The 20,967-nt window shown below is 44.8% G+C and overlaps 1 protein-coding gene across 2 annotated transcripts; it reads right to left on the reverse strand.

Annotated features, from left to right (window-relative positions):
• Window positions 1–515: 515 nt before the first annotated feature.
• On the reverse strand, window positions 516–20,766 carry VCP (valosin containing protein). 2 transcript variants are annotated; one of them, XM_065740046.1, is made up of 17 exons: window positions 20,601–20,766; window positions 16,073–16,184; window positions 15,521–15,693; window positions 13,893–14,035; window positions 12,280–12,410; window positions 10,362–10,493; window positions 9,850–9,952; window positions 7,864–7,997; window positions 7,490–7,625; window positions 6,369–6,481; window positions 5,567–5,731; window positions 5,335–5,457; window positions 4,188–4,400; window positions 2,976–3,284; window positions 1,883–2,038; window positions 1,371–1,525; window positions 516–962 (listed from the first exon to the last, which is right to left on the reverse strand). In XM_065740046.1, exons 1-17 carry the CDS (start codon window positions 20,615–20,617, stop codon window positions 857–859), a joined length of 2,421 nt encoding a protein of 806 aa, XP_065596118.1. In that variant the 5' UTR covers window positions 20,618–20,766; the 3' UTR covers window positions 516–856. The 2 variants fall into 2 exon arrangements, with proteins under 2 accessions (XP_065596118.1, XP_065596119.1); XM_065740047.1 differs by lacking the exon at window positions 20,601–20,766 and adding an exon at window positions 17,334–17,353.
• Between the last annotated feature and the right edge of the window lie 201 nt (window positions 20,767–20,967).

Consider the following 20,967-nt stretch of genomic DNA (forward strand, 5'->3'; position numbering starts at 1 on the left):
TCAGGGTGGGTAGGGAGGACAAAACTCAGCCATAGGCAATTGCTGCAGATCAGCCTACGAACAGTGTGCATCTCCCTGCCCTGTGCTGATTTCAGATTTGCAAAGGCTGTGCACACGAGGACGGAGCAGGAACCCAGCTGCCTTTGTTTCCACAAAGGGGTAAATCTCTCCGCAGAGCCTTATGAAAACTGCTACTGTAGGAAGCTCCCATTCCCACACTGCACTGGGGTTATGCTGCATCACAAGCTCCAGGGACAGCCCAGGAGCCCTTACTTCCAACATAGGGCACAGGACAGAGACTGCCCAACCCATTTCTTCTGTTAGCGTAGGGCAAAAGACAAGGACAAAGGGCAACTACACACACTCTGGGAAAATCTAACAAGTCTGGCTGCACTAGACAGGAGAGGCAGCTGAGAAGCACTCAAGATAGCAAGTGAGACATGGGGTCTGCAGAGGCAGTACTGCAGACATCGTGGCAGGACCACACAAAGGAAATGCCAAAGCCTGGTTAGAGTTTTGTGGGATTTTATTCTTTTTTTTTTAATATTTTTTGTAGTTTTTTTTTTAATACAGGCTAGCGTTGTACCCTTCGCTAAAACTGCTGATTCTGCCACATAAACTAGAACAGAAATTTCTCAGAAATTAAGTCATATCCCCTCTTTTGTTAATTCACTATCTGCTTCCCACCTGAACATCGGTCTGGATTTGTGTTTGCAGAAAACATCCCCTGTACAAAGTCTGACGTGCACCTACACTGTTCTGACTGAGGAATGAAGAAGCCAAGAATCCATTGAATGTTGGATTTTCCCTGTACAACGTGGCCTGGTTTGGAGTTTGGTCCACTGAGGACAGCGAGTTAACCATAGAGATCATCGTCGTTGTCTTCACTGTACACGTTGCCCCCGCTGCCACCTCCTGTGCCTTGGCTCGACCCAGCTCCTCCCTGGTTACCTGATGGGAACCTGCACGCAGCAGTGCAGAAGGGGAGAGAAGAGATGCAGTTCAGAAGCCTCCTCGCAGCTCAGCACAGTCCCCTCCCTTCACATCAACACCCTGATGTCAGGAAGGAAACGGGGGAGAAATGTGGGGAGGCCTCATGGCAGGTCATGGAAAGGCTTGCAGCGCTGCCAGGTGTTGCTTGTGTTAAAGGAAAAAGGGTGATGGGCTTCGGCAGCACTAACAGAGCAGCTGCAACTGACCTGCAGTGCAGTCTGTACCCACCACACGCTCAGCTGGCAGCGTGTGCTGGGAAGAATGGGAAAAATGCAGTGGAAGTGGGATAGTTTTCAGAGTTCATCAAAAGCACCCTCAGTACCCTGCTCCTGAGGCCAAGCACATCACACTGCCCTCCCCACCTCCCATACAGTTACCTGAAGCTGCCAAAGCCACGGCTCTGCTGTAGGGTCTGTGCAAACATCTCGTATTTCCTGATGTCATTGTCACTGACAGAGCGGCGAGCAAAGCGCATGGCCTCCTCAAAGTGATCCCTGCGTATCTCAGGAACCGGGTCGTCCTCCTCCACTTCCTGCAGCAGGACAGGGAGCTGAGATGAGCCACGTGCAGCTCACCGGCCCACACCTCCCTCTGGGTCAGGATGCATCAGTACCCACTGAAGCAGAGGCTACAGCAGGATGCTGCAGCACACTGACTCACGGCTGCTGCAGGGGCCTGCTGAGCAATGCCAGTGATGAGGCACCATAGGAGGCCCTCGCCCTCCCACAAGAAGAGAACAAAGTGCTCCAGCTCAGCGCTCTGTGCGAAGAGCCTGCAGCCTACTCGTCCTCATCTGAGGATTATGGAGAGAAAAGCATCATCCCTCACCCACAGGCACAGGTGGGCTGCCTATCTCCTAAGCAGGGAAAGCTCAGGGTGTCCCACTCACCATGGCAGAAGGGTTGGTCTGCCTCTCGCGCTCTCGTCTGATCTCACTTTCAATGGACTCTCGGATGGCCAGTTTGCAGGCACGCTGGCAAATTTCTGTCAGGTCAGCCCCCGAAAAGCCATTGGTCATCTTAGCTAGGAAATCCAGGTCAACATCCTAGCAAAACAAAACAAACAAACAAACAAAAAAAAAAACGAGAAAAACATTTACACCTTGTACTCTCCAATGACAAAGAAGTGCCCTAAGATCCCATGGTAGCAAGGTGCTACCTTGACTTTGTACAATTTGAAGCAGACAAGCTGCTAAGGCTCTTGATCCTGGTAAAAGGATCTACACGCCAGGGCAGGCCATACTTCCCCTCACACCCAGCAAGAACCTACTACATGTCTGGCTACGAATGTCTCTCCCCACTCTTCTGTGAGAAGAGGCAGGCTGACCTGAGGGCTTCAGATATAATTTGCTCAGATTTTAGCATGAGAAATCAATGGAACGGTTTCAGACTGGAAATGGAGACAGGGCAGGCAGAGATGAACAACCTTCCCTCCCTCAACTGACACAGTGGAACCTCCTTTTAAGCCTTCCTTCCCAACAGCACTTAAAAAGCTAAGCTTGGCCTAAAGAAGCTTGTGCACTCACTTTGCATCTGCTTTTTCTAATTCCATCAGTTTCATTACTACCTGCTCCCCTGGCAAGGGATAACTCTTGTCTATGAAAGAGTTCAGCAATTAACTGCAATGGTTCCTCTTCAGTTCCCATTTCTCACCCCCGTCTTCTACATTTACTTCTTCAGAGTACAAGAATCTTTGACATCTTGCCATAACAGGCACTTCCCATTCCTGCACCGTGGGCAGAACTCTACGATGTGATAAAAGACCTGCTGAGCTTACACACTGATATCTAGCTGCACTGATACTTAGTATAGATCTCAAGCCTATCCCTACACTTCTTCATTTCCATCTTTCAGGGATGGAAGGTTTTCCAGGTCTGCACAGTGTGACGCCATCACCAACCCTCTTCTCTGCCCTCAGCTCACTGGGAATGTGTGCAGCACATAGCAAAATCAAGCCAGATACAGCTACAGCACAGATCCTACCTTAGCAACTGGTGATTTCCTCAGGTTGGCTTTCAGAATAGCAACCCGGGACTTCTCGTCTGGCAGGGGGATGTAAATGAGTTGATCCAGGCGGCCAGGGCGCAAGATGGCTGGGTCGATGATGTCTGGCCTGTTGGTGGCACCGATGATGAAGACGTTCTTCTTGGTGGACATGCCATCCATCTCTGTCAGGATCTGGTTGATGACACGATCTGCAGCACCACCACCGTCTCCAATATTGCCGCCTCGAGCCTTCGCAATGGAGTCCAGCTCGTCAAAGAAGAGCACACAAGGGGCTGCTTGGCGGGCCTGTAAAGCAAACAGAACCATTAAATACCATCAGGCAAGGAGCACACTGGTTTCATGCTAAGCCTACCAAAGCAGATCAGCAGAGTGCCAGAGCACTGTCACCTCGAGGAGAGCTCGAAAGAACTGCTTGAGTGCAGTCTCCTGCCAATAAACCCTCCACAACTCTCCTACTGCAAGATAAATTTCCCCAAAGCAGGTGTCACTGTGAACCAGACATACAGAAGGGTGGTAACTCTGATGACTAGAAGGTAGTTCTGCCCAGACAAGAACTCTCCCTGAAATATACACAAAGCAAACGTCCAAGTTGTCTCTCTGCTGTGGACAAACAGTTGGAGCAGATGGTATCTGAGGTTCTTTTCCAACCCACGGTTTTACTCTCATTCTTCTTTCAACTTTGCTCTTTCAGCAGATTCCCTGACCTGACAAGGATTCCTGTGGTAAATAAGGCATGTACCTTCTGGCACAAAAGGTGACACTATCTACAGGGAACTGAGTAGCAGGACACAAACTCCTATATGTGCCATGTATACTGAAGGACAAGAACCTGTAGGATGTTTTGAAAGTCCTCAGTGGGCATTAGATATTGAGGTTTCAAAACACATTTGTACGTATGTGGAGGATGTTTATGTCACCTTAAAGCATGCCTCACTGCAAAGGCACTGTGATTTTTACCATCCTGTAACAACAGATAGTAACTGTAGCAGGAGAAATCCATTTAAATATCTGTGTTCCCAAAGAGGATTAATTCCCCAGCATCAGGAAAGCAGCCCCTGCTCACACTAAAGTTGGAGATGCACAAAATACACAAATAAAAAACAGGACAGTGAAGACAGCACAGTGGAGACAATACACTGGGGGCTACCTAAGCACTAATACAGTACAGGGAGTAGAAGAAGCACCCACCTTGTCAAAGATCTCGCGCACGTTGGCTTCAGACTCTCCAAACCACATGGTGAGCAATTCCGGCCCCTTGATGGAAATGAAGTTTGCCTGGCACTCATTGGCAATGGCTTTGGCCAGAAGTGTTTTACCACAACCAGGCGGCCCATAGAATAGAACCCCTTTTGACGGAGTCATGCCGAATTTGAGGAACTTGTCCGGATGCTCCACAGGATACTAAATTAGAACAATAACAACAACAGAAACTTAAAATGAGCCCCCAAAGGCCTGTACTTTGCCCCTACCAAGAAACAAATAAACCAAAAAAAAAAACCCTGAGATTTCTAGTGAGATAAATGCAAGATTCTGCCTGCTCATGGCCACTGGAATTGTTTTTTAAATGGGAAATGGTCTGAAAAGCACCACAGGTCAACTGTAAAGTTGCCCTAAACAGTCCATTTACTCAAGGAGTAAACACTACAATTTGGGTAGTTTTCCAACACACTCAAACCCAGCTTTGCTCTGCCCTGCAGAAACAAAAGGGAACAAACAACTCATGATCTAACCTAGTCAGCTCTGCCCTCCAGAGACAGGTGAGATATGAGCATTTATCCTTAGCAACAAGATCAGAGCTAGGTGATGACTGAACACCAGAAAATTAGACTAAAAATAATTTTATTTTTTTTTACACTCAGACAAGGTGTCTCTACAGTGCTAACTGAAAGCAGCCATACTGATGCAGACATGAGGAGTTTCCACAGAACATCTGTGACTTTGTGTGTCTCTTCATAACAGACTTCACTATTATTTCTCACCTGCCCCTATGCTAACAGGGGTAGAAAGCTCTTTGGAGGCTCACTGCATGAGAATCTTCATTCACCTTTTGGCAGAAAAAGCCACTACATGTCAGATTCCCAGCAGTAGTCCTACTGTTACTCTCCACTAAAGCAGAACTACTGCTATTTCTGCACGTAAACTCAGCTACAGAAAGCCTGAGGGAAAACTGCCTTCCAGAACCTTCCTCTCCCTAAGACAAAATACAGCAGTAGTACCATGTAGTCCACTACAAGCAATAACTAAAAATCTCTGTATTTATCCTGTTCACAGCCCAAAACAGTATCAAGAGGTTCTTTTTAAGCTGACTGGGCAAAAACCTGTCGGAAAGCCTCACCTGTACGAGCTCCTGCAGTTCTCTCTTTACATCTTCTAGGCCACCAATATCTTCCCAGGTAACTTGTGGCACCTCTACCACAGTCTCCCGAAGAGCAGAAGGGTTGCTCTGGCTCAGAGCCCACTGTTATTAGAAGAAACAGCAGTATAAAACTGTATCATGTCACGTTAAAACGCTTCAGATAAGCAATTAAACAATGCACCTAGAAGAAAGAGGGGCAGTCTTGCATTACCCTGAAGTCATCCATGGTCACAGCCAGAGAATTCATCACTTCAGCATCAATGGTTTCATCTTCTAAGTCTATGAGATCCATCTTCTTTCTGATAGCCTGAAGTGCAGCTTCTGAGCAAAGAGCAGCCAAGTCAGCACCAACATGTCCATGGGTCTCATTTGCCACCTGGAAGCAAAGCACTGACCATGACTCACAGGGATGTAAGCAAGCACTCACAAGGAAAGGCACACTCTGGTCACTCATTCAGAGGTGCAGTGAAACCCTGAAAGACAGGAATGTCTGCTTTTTCAGGAAAGGTGCTACCACTTATTTAACAGGCAGAGACATGCATAAGAGCTGTTCTGCGTCCTACTTGAGATCGTAAGTTGCAGTTGGAATTCAGATGGCATGCAGAAAGATAACCCACAAGGACTGGACTTCTTCACTCAGGACTGAGATTACAGGAATAAAATGAGCGTACATGCAGTGTCCCAAGTCATCACAACACTCAAACCTCTGAGAGCTGTTTCAAACCTACTTCATTTTTAAAGAGAGTGCCACAACAAACACAGGAGGGCAGGGGCAGAGCACGTGCAGACTCTACTGACACGTGACTGTTTCACTTTGCAATGCCATTCTGTATGAGCAAGAGAGGATTTTTGGTCACTATTAAACTAGTTAGAAGGAAGCTCAGAGATCACACATTCAGTTTAAAGATGTCTTAAATGAGCAACTAATATTTGCTGGTCAGAGCCGTAACAGCTCTTCCACTACAGAACAGAGCACCAGGAACATTCACCTTTCCTAACAGCATGCTACTCACCTGTTCCAGATCCACATCATCAGCCAGTTTCATATTTTTTGTGTGGATCTGCAGGATCTCCAGGCGCCCAGTTGCATCTGGGATACCAATATCTACCTCTCTGTCAAAACGACCTGGGGAATGCAAAATGTACGTTGAGCTATTGATTCTACAGACCAAAGAAGCTGCAGTGGCTGTTTTCCTCTGATTGAGCAACGTGATGGCAAGTCATAATTTCAGAAAATACCAGAGCTTTGAGTTTCTCTACAGCATCTATCAGCACAGTTGCAGAGTCAGATCAGAGAAGGAGTGGCCTTAGCAGTGTAGGGAAAGTGAGACTACTACATTAATAGTTCAAGACTACAGAGTGTTACTGGTTTGTTAACTTTTTCACGGCCTTATCTGCAGAAAAAGATGTTTCTCCTAAATATCCTAGATGCTTCTCCATTTTTGTTACTTCTACCTCTGTGTCCTGAGCATAAGAATTTACAAATTCTGAGAAAGCAATTTAGTTTTTCTGAACTTTTTACAGTACTCATCACAGCAATACCCAAGTGGTTTAAATGCAAAAACCTAACCAATATGCGGAAGGTAGGAAGCCTACATATTGCTGAAATTCTAACTAAAGCACATATGCCTATTGTTATTTTGCAGTAATGCCTCTGCAGACTGAAGGTGTAATTTTCTCCTGCAAACTTGACTGGTTTGCTACTACAGACTTCACTGCTCATACACCAGACATTCTATCACACTGTAGAGTTTTGGAAACCTAGGTCTTGGAAACCACCTGACTCCTCATCAGTAAAAGAAGGCAGAAATTTCTTATGCAGACTGAGGCAAGAACATTCCCTCAATAAGCCTTGTCCTTCAGTGTGTCCCAAGCTAGCCTCACCTAAGAAAGGCTACCACTAGATTTCAAGTACTTCGTTATTTCCATACGTTCTAATCTACTAAAACAGAAAATTATACCAAAGCCCAGAAGCCTAGAAATTAATCTCCAACAAGCAGCTAGAGACAAATCAGCCAATAAACCACACAGAAGATGTTTAATGTTACATTTCTGCTCAATCTTTTCAAGGCCCCTGAAGCACAAGTCTGTAATAAAGTATCTGACAGACAAAACAGAGATGATAATCCAGTACCAAATCGCCTGAGTGCTGGGTCAATGCTGTTTGGTCTGTTGGTAGCTGCCATAACAATCACATGTGCTCTCTGTTTCAGTCCATCCATGAGAGTCAATAGCTGAGACACTATGCGACGTTCCACCTCTCCGTGCGTCTGTGGGGACAGAAAGCAATGATCAGACTTAAAGCACTACATCACAGCACAGGTACTAGTGCTGCATCACAGCAGACACTAAAACCACCAGCTGTCAAGAAACACTGTGAACGATAGGTAAGATTCATCTCATGGCTGACTGTTGTTTTACCCTATAGTCAGAACACAAGAGATTCATGCCAGTTGCTACCAAAAAGGGTGTACAGACACACCTTTAGCTCCTAAAAGCTGCTTTTACCTTCTCTCTCTTTGGAGCAATGGCATCCAGTTCATCAATGAAAATGATGGCAGGTGCATTCTTTTCAGCTTCTTCAAAGGCTTTCCTCAGGTTGCTCTCAGACTCACCAGCCAGCTTGCTCATGATCTCAGGACCTGAAAAATAGCAGCACTGTGGCACCCAGAAGAGAAGCAGCTAGCTCCAAGGCATGCAGCTGAATTTTTTCAGTACAACATTCACATGAGATTATCTATATTTCAAGCCAAAGCAAACACTATCAACCAAATTCACTAAATTTGCAGCTGAACAGGCAAGAACAGCATGCGGAATTACTTTCTATCATTATTCTGGTGTTTTCAGTTTACTCTAACAGAATGCAGTACTAGTCAATGAGCTACCTTAAGCTGCCTCTTCTCTTACCCTATTTCACACTTGGTGAGCTTCTCTGTAATGTGCCACCACACACTGTTAATGCCAGTCCTAGCTTGCAAGAAAAGCAATCAAATTATATGGTGATGAATTATCAGAGTAGGGAAGGAAAAAGCTGTGAGACACTGAAGCTGTCTTTGGTTTGCATTTCACAGGCATTTCATATTTACCTCCATACAAGCCTACAAATAAGCTCCAAAACAAAACAAAGCACATATAAAAAAAAAAAAAAAACCCACAAAAAATAAAACAACCCACAAACAAACAGACACAAAAGCACCCCACAGAATCTCCTCCCCCAAATAATTAATTAATAACAAAAGTATAAACGCATCAGTTCCAGAAAGAACAGTAATCCCCTGACATTTCCTACAATTGCTAAACTCTAATGTTTACCAGTCTAATTTGTTTAGATTTTTTCCATCATGATGATGGGAGTGATCACGAAGACAATGTATGCTTTCTTCAGAAGGATCCCAGAAAAGAAACCTGACCCTCAGGAGTGCAAAGCTGCTAGCCGACTGAAGTGCACTAACTGCAAAGCCACAAATGCAAGCAGGTTTCACTTCAGGTGACTCATCAATTGACACCAGCTCTGTCTACAGCACTACCTGCAGCTGCAGTTTGGGGTGAGCAGAGAATGCACCATTAATTCTAACAAGAAATGTTATTTTTACTATACAACAGAAGCACAAGCCTCTGGAGATCAGCTTATTATCAGTGACTCCTTTCATGTACTTAGGAAGTATATGACAAGGGTGATGTATGGGTAGAGACATTTATTTCTGACATCTTAAGGTACAAAGCAAGTCAATTCACTACCTCTGATCACTCCTAAGTCATCTTGAGATTAAAAAAAACCAGATACTGCTGGTCTTTGCTATGCTGTGCTGCTTTCACCTTCATGAGTCTAGTTTAAATCATAAAGGAGAAGAAAAGCAGCTGTTCTCAAGTACACTCAGTTCTAATAGCCCAGATTGTAAACTGCAAGAGAAAAGCAGTGAGGAAAATTCAGACTACTGTCTTCATGGTGGAAATAAAGTAGCATCTATCTATCTCAACTGCTGTGATAGTGATCAACATGAAGTTCTGTTATTTGTAGCTAAGTTCTGAGGTACATATTATAACTTTCACAAGTTCCTCCCAATTAAAGATAACTGAAACAAAACAGGATTTGTACTTTACTCAAAGGGAAGAAAAATGCAGTGCAGACTAGCTCCTTTTCTGAATAAAACATGCTCAGAAGAAAAACAAGTGTTTATACCCACATACACAGAATAATGTCACTGCTTCACTCCTAGCCTTGCCCCTACACCATAAACGAACACTCAGACAAACTGCAAGTTCCTGCGACACAAAGCTGCCTTTCAATCACTCTGCTACAAAACAATTACTGCAGATGCTTCTGCCCAAATGGCCTCTTAGCCTCCCCAGAGGGACATCTGAAATAGGTATGGAAGGATAGCTGTTAAAGAGACAATGTAGCTATATTTAAAGCCTTATTTAAACCATTCACTACCATTAGCTGGATGAATGATTACACACCAGATCTTGGTCTAAAGCAGACCCAAAACTTACCATTAATCAAGAAGAAGAAAGCCCCAGTTTCATTGGCCACTGCTCGGGCAATCAGTGTTTTGCCAGTGCCAGGTGGACCATACAGCAGGATTCCCCGTGGTGGCTGGGAAAAGAGATTTAGGTGGAAAACTAGTACCAGAACGACTAAGATGCTTCACAGTGAAATTCCAAGCATTTGATAGTCAGTCTGATTTATGATGCAACCTCATGCAACAGCTGCCATCCTACCATCAACACCCTGACTACTTGGCATGACACACAAACAAAAACCTAGCCAGTAACTGACAGTGCTTTATTCAAAACATCACTCTGTTTTACGAGTGCCAGTACTTTAATCTGTTTTATAAAACACTTAAGGAAATACTCCCCTAATACCAGCATTAAAAAGAAGACAAACAAAACACAAGTTATTTCTCTTACTTATTCCACTCCTGTAAGCCCTAAGCCTCCTACATCACGAGCCATCAGCAAAACCAAGACCACTGACCCACCTGATGCACACAGGTCCTTACCTTCACCCCTATGGCCTTGAAGAGAGCAGGGTGTCGGAGAGGAAGTTCCACCATCTCTTTGATCTGAGCCAGCTGCTTCCGGCAGCCACCGATGTCATCATAGCCCACCTCATTCAGTGACTCTTCTTCATCCTACCAGGAAGGAAATGTATCAGCATTTGAGTGAAAACAATAGTTTAACAATCCCTCCCCAGTTTCAGGAATCTGGGCTTTTGCTCAGTGTCACTTCTTTGTTGTTTTCAAAGTCGTTTCCAAGTCTTCCTCATGTCTTCCGTAATTGTTTCTGACTTCCCAAACATCCAATGGCAATTGCCTGCACATACCTAGTCCTCAGTGAAACCCACCCCCTTGGATAACAGCCTGAAGCTACAACACTAAAATGTCCTTGGCTCCTTGGCTCCGTACAGAGCTGACAGGCAGCAACTAAAACATCAGTATGTGTAGTGGGATTGCCCGGTCACAGCCTGAAGCAGTGAATGAGCATCTGAGTGACCCGAGTGGAGGAGCCCAGGTCCACCCATCCTCCTGCTGTCCTGCTCTCCCCCTCTCAGTGGTGCTTCCAGGAGCACAGACACGCTCAGCCTGCATGGGTTGCCCCCCCGGGAGGGGTGAGTTCATTCCCCTTATCTCTAATATCTCTTTCTGCAGCGCCTCTACCTCAGATAAAGGCTCTGTCACCGCCTTTGCTTGCTTTACACTATGTTATCAACATTGTTTTTATCCTAAAGCCAAAACATGGCACTGTATGAGTCACAGTAAGAAAATCAACTCTGTCCCAGTTGAAACAAGGACACTGTAACATTAGGACACACTAAACCTATAAATTAACATCACCTGGAATCTTAGAGGAGCACAGACCATAGCCCCACTAAGCCTTTGCCACTACTTCAATAAGAGAAAGTCCCTGAAAAGTGCTGAATACCCCCAGGGATGTAGATTCCTGATCTCTATACACCCTGCTCTAGGCTTTGTGGAAGCCTTTTTTCTAATACCTGCTGAGAATTTCTCTTGACCCAGCCTGTGCCACTGCCTCTAGTCCTGTCCCTGGACACAGCGCTCAGAAGAGTCAGGTTGTCTTACACCTTTCCACTACGAAGTTGCCAGGAGGCCTGCTGCTTCACCTTTCCTACTCTAGGCTGCGTAAGCCCACTCTCCTAGCCCTATCTCATTTATTTTGACCTCCAGCTCCTCATTATTTTGATAGCCTTCGCTGAACCTGCTCCTGTCTGCCTCTGTGGCATCCAAGCAGGACTCATCCAGTGTCCCACAGCTGTTGAACAGACAGGGGAGCTAACGAGAAAACAGCACTCAGTCTGACTTGCAGCTAGTAAAAAGGCAGTCATGGCCAAATCTGCTCCTATTCCTGAGATTTCCTATTCTATAAATGTAAGGTGGCCAACTCCTGGCAGACCAGCCACTCAGGCTGTCTTAAACTTTGGACGCCCGAGGTTAGGTACCTAAAGGGATTGAAATAAAGTTCAAACAAAACCAACTGTTTTAGAGATCTCAATTATCTAACTCAAAAAGCATTAATTGCAGTTTCTTCACATGACATAAAATTTAGCAAAACATTAAAGCCTTCCTGCTACAGATTAAAGGAACTTTGGAATTAAATCATGCTTTTAATGTCCACAAATTCCATTTAGTGCCCAGCAGCAGACACCTGGAAGCAGATGCAAAACCAGCTGCTACCCAATTATGGTATAGGCATTAGTGCAATCTCAGTATCTGAGGAAGGATAGGGGAAGCAAATTGCTCCAACTACTGTCAGCAGCAGCTTACCCCCTGGAACCAAAGCTTCCAGGGTTACATTAATGCACAAAATGACACTCCCAGAGCTGAAAGCACTGTTACAGAAAGAGATTTCACTGGACAGACTGGGGTCAGTTCAAGAACTGTGTATTAAGATTCTGCTCACCTCTCGTTTGATGGGCTCTCCTTCACAATGGATCACAGTGTCCGGAGCCACTATGCAGTAAGGGCTTGGATCTGTCTCCACCACTTTGAACTCCACTGCACGCATCCCTCCACGCACCAAGAAAATGTCACCTGTGGAAAAACTCACAGTTCAGTATCCTGCTGCAACTGACATCTGCAAAATGTCAATCCCTGTACTATCCAGCAGCCTCAGAGGATGAGAAAATAGGTTACACATGATATGCCACTGGCATTTTTCATACTGCTCTGTATTTCAGACTCAAGAGCTGTATACACTGTGAGTATAAGGACACTGTTTAGATCTGTAGCAATTTCATTTTCCCAAATTTCTTGCAGAAACAAATAGCAAATAATAGAAAAAGAATACTCCAACTAAATACCAAACAGTCAAATGCAAGTAATCAGACGCATTTCCCATTCAGTTTCAGTTTAGCTGTTCTAGAACTTCATATTGTTTACCAGAAAAGAAAAAACCCTTTAGATATAGCTTAGAAAAAAAATAAGCAAACAGGCTAAGAATAGGGTCCAAAAGAAAGATGTTCATGTTTCTCTCTGTCTCCTTTAAAAACTAGGTATCAATTTAAAAAAGAGCTTTCTGCTTGCAGTTTATAGCCCAAGGGACAGCATAGAGTGCAATTACAAGTGAAAAGTCATGGGACAGGAGAAAACAAAGGCAATCTGAAATGGTGTGCCATCCTGAGCAACCAAAAGTTTTCAAGAAACATGCAGAGCAACACAAGACTTGATCCCAAAAACAGATGGCTTCTTTATACAGCTCCCCAACTGCCCCACTTTGACTCCTTTTTCCTTATGCTGGAGAACAGCAACTGCTGACCATTTCACTAGATGATTCACTCAGCCAACATATGTATACTGTTTCTGCCAGCCAAACAGGTGACTTTCTAGAGTGGTTGTCCCAGCCTGCACAAAGACAGGCAAAAACAAGCACAGCCTTGGATGTCCTATTTCTGCTTACCAGCTCAAAAGAAGAAATTCTATCCAGAAGCAACCAGGGAGGAGGCAAAAATCCCCTACTTAATAAAAATCTTACTTTGAACTTTTCTTAATAAGTTGTTATTATTTACAACAACTGCTTATTTCTAGAAGCAGAATAATACATATTACTGAACTACAACTCTTGACTAAATTGGGCCCCAGAACCTGGAACATTTTATTCACCTTCCACTTATACTGTATTAGGACCTACTTGTTTCAGACGTGCCACTAGCACAGCTCTAAAAGTGCAACTGGCTTTCCAAGCACTCTCTCAGATGTCAATTGAATTATTCTGAAGAAGTGAATTCAGTTAGGGTGTCAGCTAGTATAACCAACCAACTGCTTAATAAACAAGCAAACACCACATCCTGTCAAGTAGTAGCAACTTTAACAAGACTTTCTCTTAAGTTCTACCTAAACTTTTTTTTTAAACATATTCCCATTCAATGTAGCAAAATAAATCAACAAACATCAGTAAAATTTCACTCTGTGGATGCAGTCTGATGCCTTGTAGAGATCTGTGCAAGTCCACAGAAATTCTCTATCTGCCTCAGGAATACTGCACACATTCAGGACTTCAGTAACAAGTGGTGTTACCTTTCCTGATGGGTCTGTATGCTTCCAGGAAGTATGGTTTGAGATAGACCTCAAAGAGATTCCCCGTGATCCCTTCTACTGTGTCATCAATTGGCAGTACATGGATACGCTTGCCATATTTCACATCTGGGCAGGGCTGGATGCTGCAATAGAAGAAAACTCTGGTTAGCCACATCATTCTGGACTTACACCCAGGTCTGGAAAAGGTAGTGGTAGCTCTTCTTAGGCCAGAAATGACTAATCAAATCCTTCCCGAGTCTTCCCACCTTCATAAGAACATTTAAATACTGAGAAGCTAAATTCCATGAGCACTAGAGTCAGTCTTCAAATCACACCTTCCTTCATTCCTTCATGCCTTATCTAAGCCTGGCAGGGAGTTTCATACCTTCTTCCTGCTCACCCACCAGGGTGTCCTTCACTAACCCAAAGGCAAATACACGTATTACTAGAGCAGCCAAAAGATCTGCGGGAATTACAAGCTTATTTTTGTTTCAATAAGGAACTAGCTGTAGCTAAACCAACTGTGTGAGAAATGAAGCTGCAGGTAACTTCTGTCTTTCATCTCTCTCTTGTAACCTACTACAAGGAATTGGAGCCCACTGTCAATAACCCTGATACAGAGCAAAGGCTCTCCAAGTACCAGTCATTGGTAATCGGCTTGCAGCCAGGTATCCACATGGCATCCCACTTTTCAGAAACTAACGTTTAGGTGGAAGTCCTAAGGCCCTTTCCCCCATTATAAATAAACAACGCAATTATTTTATAGTGTAGGTATGTAGGCTAACAGCCTGCTGTAGTGATAGTTCAGTACCAAGCTGCAGCTGAGGGTGCCAGGCTTCAATTTTCACAGAACACGTAGGAGACTGCAGATCAGGAAGATCCTCAAGAGGTGGAACTGTCAGTCTTCCCATATTTAAGTCTACATATTAGCACTTTTGTATTCCCAAAGTGCGCACATGGTTTTCCCCAGCTCCCATAAGCCCAAATGTACTTGAAGCAATATTATCTCTCAACTTTCTCCAAGTGTTGCACAACAAAATTCCTGCAACACTTTTAAATAATTCCTAGTTATCAAGTTACTTTTAGAACAAAAACCGAAATAAAGACATCCTGAATATAAACGTATTCTGAGGACATTTAATCTTGATATTTCACTGCTTCATGGTTTTGATATCCATCCCCAGCATGTTTTAATACTCGTAAGTCACAAGGCAGCTGTGTGCCTCAGCTAGACACCATGAGATCGGTTACAATACTGCTCTATGCTTTCCATTGTTATTGGTGTAGACATTAAAAATTTAGAATTTGGAAGTTCATCTGACAAAATGATTTTGGGATCATTAAACTACTCTATTTAATTATAGGACCTAGGTTTGAGAAAACACTAACACACATCAAGAATCTTTACCATCCATTTTCAGTGTTAATGTGAGTATGTACACAGCCAGAAACACATGCAAAATTTAAGCGAGATTCCTGACGCAAGCCATACATTTGGAAACATTTCTGAGGTCTCCCCCGAAAGATATAAAAAAACATCTGGCAAACTCTGTCTCTAAATTCAGAGCCAGTACACAAATTATTTAGGCAACTCAGGGATACATAAGAGTTAGCAAGCCAGCCCCCACCTGATCACATCACCTAGGCGCACTCTCAGGTTGTTGCGAACAACCCTATTCATGCGAATCTTCTCATCTGAGCAGGTATCATCTGACAGAACAATGCAGACTGCTTCTCTCCTCTTCTTTCCTTTTAGAAGAACAGTGTCTCCTCTGAACAGTTGCAATTCATCCATTTTTGCCTGTTAACAATAAGAACATTAGAACAAGCTTTTGATAAAACAAGGATTCAAACATTTGAAGGACAGTCACTTGACCCTGGTGAATTATGTATTGGAAGCAATGCACTAAAGCCACAAAGACACTGGATCCTACAGCACTGACAAGAGCTAATCCTGAAACCAGACTAAGGACTTAACAGAATCTTGAAAGTTCATAATCAAAATCTATTTTTATTATGGAAGAGTGCTACAAAACAAGAATAGTCCCTCACTTGCAACAGCTGCAGCTTCTAATACAAACACCTGGATTCATGCTGAAGTCAAATTTCAAGCTAATATACAGCAGTTTGTTTGTGTATTACCTACATTTATTATTATTATTTTTTAACAGATGACACACCTGGGACAGTGACACAACACTGTTGTCTTCATTGATGGCTTCATCAACAATTAACCGATTGGGCCTGTTCTTCTGCTTCAGAATAGCAGTCGATAAGTCATCTGCTTTAGAACTGGAGAAGAAAACAGAAGTACTGAGTCCAAGTGATAACACTCCTCCTTTTCCAGACACTCCCCCACACCCCCCATGCTTTGGTTCCTATTCTCTACGGGTTTCTTTGTCGCCACAGCTTTTAGAAACTATACTTGTTTATAAGATAAAGGAGAATGTTATTCCCAGGCATCACAGGTACTCAATGACAACATTTCCTGCGAGTAAATATTAACACAGTCTCAAAAGGAAATCACAGGTTGGAAGGGACCTCAAGAGATCGAGTCCAACCCCCCTGCCAAAGCAGCTCCCTAGCCCAGGTCGCACAGGTAGGCGTCCAGACGGGTCTTGAATATCTCCAGAGAAGGAGACTCCATCACCCCCCTGTGCAGCTGTGCCAGTGCTCCGTCACCCTCACCATAAAGAAGTTCTTGCACACATTCGTGCCAAACCTCCTGTGCTGCAGTTTCTGGCCAAAGTTATCTATGAAAAGAAGTGGTCATTGAGATGTTGCTGACAGTGTTTTCCCTAAAAGAATTACTCATCTGCAATCACATGTAACCACTGCCACTGAAACAAAAGTTTAAGTCTATTTGGTGTCAAATCCCACATAAATGGGGGAATTAAGGAACAATGCCACAGCTCCCCTGACAGGAAGAGCTGTAGGAGTTTAGCTTGTCAAGGTCTATTAGTTAAACCTAGCAAGCTGGTGAAATTATCAAGAGCTTGTTAATTTTTTTTTGTTTTTTTTTAAGATGAATCTTTCTGTATTAGCTTCACAGAAGTCACTGAAGCTCTAGCAAACTACACCACAAGAAATATGACAGATAATATTTTGCTTGATTTTGTCAAGGCAAATAAAAACAGTAAGGAAATGAAAGAAAGGCAAATTAAGACACTTCCTCCAAAGAAAAAAAACATAACACCAAAAAAGCACTATTCAGAGCCAACTGATTCTCTGTCTTTAGCAAGCAGCAAAGAATAGGCAGCTTTGTGGACAACCGTGTTGGCTCGATTTAGCTCTTCTATGGACAAAATAACCAGAAGTCAAACCTTGAGTGGAAGCAGTAGAACAAGCAGCTACTCAGTATGAATGCAGCATGCTGTGGAATTAACTTTTCTTAACATGCTCAATGCATCTAGAGTAGTACATCAGAGAAGCCTGTCAAACCTCATCTACAGTGTGGTGTTACCCCAACACACACTCAAGACAGAAGTTTTTTGAAGACAAGCTATGTGGAGCTGCCTGTTTTCCCTGACACTTAGAGAGGGACAAGAAGCACAGTCAGCTTGTTTCCAAAAGGTTTTCAAGCTCTGCATAATTCCCAGTAGCAGAGGAAATATGTTGCAAATGACATGGAGTATTATTTTGAGAGAACAAAACAAGGAGTAGTAAAACATGTCCTTCCAGGACTGCCAGCACTGGGCAAGTTTCTTTTTTCCCCTTATTCATCAAAGAGTGCAGCAGGTAAGAAATTATTACCTCTCAATCACTATGCAAAATGTTACAGACCCACTCTCTAAAACCAGAGAGATGCAAGAAAGGCAGCTGGATACAACCAGGAAGAAGACCACAGATTCCATCTTCAACAGAAAACTGATCTTGGCAAAGTCCTGAGTGGGCTGGGGCTCACACACACACATACACACACCCCAACCCTAACAGACAAACAAGAAAACTGGAACCAATATGCCACCAGGCCAGTAGTAAAAACAGCAAATAGAAGTAACAAAATACTTTGCATCAGCATAAGCTCCTGAGCAAATGAATTATTTCAGTAGATACATTACAAATCTTGAACTAGGGAACACCGGACAGCAACAACACCTCTATATGGCCTGTTCCAAGTTTGAATGCAAATAATACTCCTCCAAACATGAAATGTGGATCCAAATGCCTTTTGATAAGAAATCATTGCCAGACTTCAGCTATATGAATTGTCACTGAATCTGAGTAGCTATCCTTTGGGATGCAGAGATTATTATGCCACCTAAAACACGTCCCAGGACACAAGATAAAAAGGAATATAAATTGGGCAGCAAGTGAAAGGTTTTTGACAAAAGCTGTCAACAAACCAAAAGCTGTAAAAGAAAATGGAAAAAAATTAAGCAGATGTCTTCCAGTACACAGCAGTGGTGAACAAGATACCAAGAGGTACATTTAGTTCTGCTGAATGTGAGGAAAAAGTCCTGGTACTGAAGAACTGAATCTGCAGTTTCCTAAGAACCAAAGGCCAGATCAATGCTGTCATTACATCACGGCACTTAAAACAATCGAACAAACTTGGAAGCATTAGGAAAAAAAAATCTACAGGTATCAGCAGACACACATCTAAATGTATAGGATCAGTTTCAGTTATCTAACCTAACTGTTGTGCAAAAAAATAAATAAAGGTTTTAAGAAATTACATGACAGTTACAAAGGAAAGGGCCAACTCTGACAGATGAGTGTTACCTCGTCTTTTACAATTTAGAATATCACCATCATTATTTGCTTTGGTTCTGCCTCTCCTTGGGGCTCCTCAAGTACGAACTGAAAAAACGGAGCAAAACGTGCCACTCAGAAGGAGAGCCTGAAGTGAAATACTCAGCTGGAAAGCCTAGGATGTGGGTTGTGATCCTCAGCCTTCCTATGTGCACTGGCAAACTCCAGTGAAGTGCCAAGACAGACACCTAGCCTACATAACTTTTAAAGCTCTTCCATGACTTCTCTGTCAGAGAGAAACCTCAACATCTTCAGATCATCTTCATCTGCTCACCCCTACTGCCAACTCCATCACTCATTTTCCCCCTCACTCCTCTTTTAGAGGTAAAGGGGGACTGTTAAAAAAATTTTCACACTTTCAGTATTTTTTCTGTGTGTTAGAGCACCCTTGTTCAGCAGATGGCAATACCCAAAGACTATGAGTAATGGCAGACAACACGAAACAAGAATAATTACTTCTGAAAACAACCACTAAAGAAAAAATCCACTACAATCACTAGAAACCCAGATGAACTAGGGAACTAAGATATTCCTGTAAGCCTGTGGTAAGTACATAGTGAAAAGTTGCTGACTCAAGATGATTTCAGCTTCAGCAATGAAAGTGAAAATAATCACACCTTATAGAGGCTGCTGGCCTTTCTAATTATGTCCTGAAGAACCCTCTTCCAAGATAAACCTGTCAGTAGCTTCTTACCATCCTGAGCCCAAACATCCACATTACAAACAGAACTCAGAACTGCCTTCCCCAGGTAGAACATTTTAGATGACTGTAGCCACTTACTGGAACAGCACAGGCAGACCAAGCAGTGAGTTCAAAGACACAATCAAGGTGAGCCAGACAGGTATGCACATGAAAATTTCTCTGTTAGATCAGGCAATGCTAAAACTCAGCAAGACATCTGCCAACAGCACTGAACTAAAAAGTGCAGCTAAAATGCAACTGTTCCCTTCTTGAGTAACTTCTGATTCAAATGTGGCGAGAAAGCTTTGCAAAAGGAGAAAATGTTTTTTTTACTCATCTAAAAAATAGGCCTATTACACTATCACCTCCATCACAAGCTCTACCATGTATGTGGAATTCTTGGCACATCTTCAAGGAACTGACTGAGCAGGGCCAGGACTAAACTTCAGGAGTTGCAAAAGAAAGTATGAACATAAATAACAAACTCTAAAGTGACTGAAAGTGCCTCTGGCTGGGCCAAGGAGCCATTTCAAGTATTCTTGGATTTAGGAGATCACATCCAGGTGCTGTTTTTACTCATCTCAAGAGCCAACACAGCGGTGCGCTGAGAGGGAAGCTGCAGGACTGTTACGGTCCAACTCATTTTTGAGAAGCTCCTGGAACCGAGAACAGCGCGAGGCAAAGGCATGGGAGATGAAAATAGAGCAGTCAGTCTCAGCTGCCGCCGGGGCCGGCCCGGTGCAACATGTCTGCCCGTCCCCACGCCGTCACTCGCCAGCCCGCAGCCCGTGGTGCCGCTCGGGACTCGCGGGAAAGAGAGCGGGACGCGGCTCTGCCCTCTCGCCGTCCATTCTGACGCTTCCTCCGGATCCTGCGAGACAAAGCGCTGCCCAGCCGCGGCCTAGCCCGGGCGGGACGGAGCGGGGTACGGCGAGAGGGCCCGGCCCGGCCTTGTCCCGCCGTGACTCGACACTTCCCGGGCAGGGACGGCGGGAGGGGGCGGCGAGGGCCCCCTGCGGGCACGCGCCTGGCCGGGAGCGCGCCAAGAGCGGCCCACCCCCCTCCCCCGGCCCCGCCTCCGCCTCCTCGGGGCCTGCATGACACAGCGGGATCGGGAACCGGAGCCCGGCCCTCTCCGCGTTCTGAACGGCCCGGCCGGGCCGGGCAGCGCCGCGCGGCGCCGAGGTGAGGAACGGGGAGGAAGGCCGCGCCGGGCACGGCGCCTCAGCGCCGGGCCTAGGCCGCGGCCTGCCGGCAGAGCCCGCACTTACTCGGATCCCGAGGCCATGGTGCTGAGGGGGAAGGGGCAAGGGGAAGCGCGCGACGGCGGCTCCTCAGAGCGGGCAGCGGCGATGGCGAACGCGGGTCTCGGGACGGGCTCGCGGCGGCTGCGGATCGGAACGCTTCGCGCTGACTGAAGCTCAGAGCCGACTCATCGGAAGGGGGAGCTCCGCCCCACAGCGCCCGGCGCCTCCTCGCCTGCCTAGCAACAGTGTGCGCTGGCCAATCGGAAATTCCGCCCGGCGCGGAGTTCAGCCAATCGGAAAGCGGAATGGGGGGGGGGAAGGGGGTGGGGTGGAAAAAGAAAGAGCGCCAATGGTCAGCCAATCCCAGCGCTCCTCTGCCGTGGCTGCTCCG

This window comes from Cyrtonyx montezumae, unplaced genomic scaffold (assembly GCF_038088225.1).
Source record: "Cyrtonyx montezumae isolate F1298 unplaced genomic scaffold, pur_monq_1.0 scaffold_25, whole genome shotgun sequence".
Taxonomy (NCBI): domain Eukaryota; kingdom Metazoa; phylum Chordata; class Aves; order Galliformes; family Odontophoridae; genus Cyrtonyx; species Cyrtonyx montezumae.

Excerpts from the sequence above, each read along its gene's own strand:
- VCP (XM_065740046.1), bottom strand. Across the intron at positions 15,694-16,072 it reads GTGTTGTGTCACTGTCCCAG|GCAAAAATGGATGAATTGCA; the intron begins GTGTGTCATCTG and ends TATTGTTAACAG. Across the intron at positions 7,998-9,849 it reads TTTCTTCTTCTTGATTAATG|GTCCTGAGATCATGAGCAAG; the intron begins GTAAGTTTTGGG and ends GCTATTTTTCAG.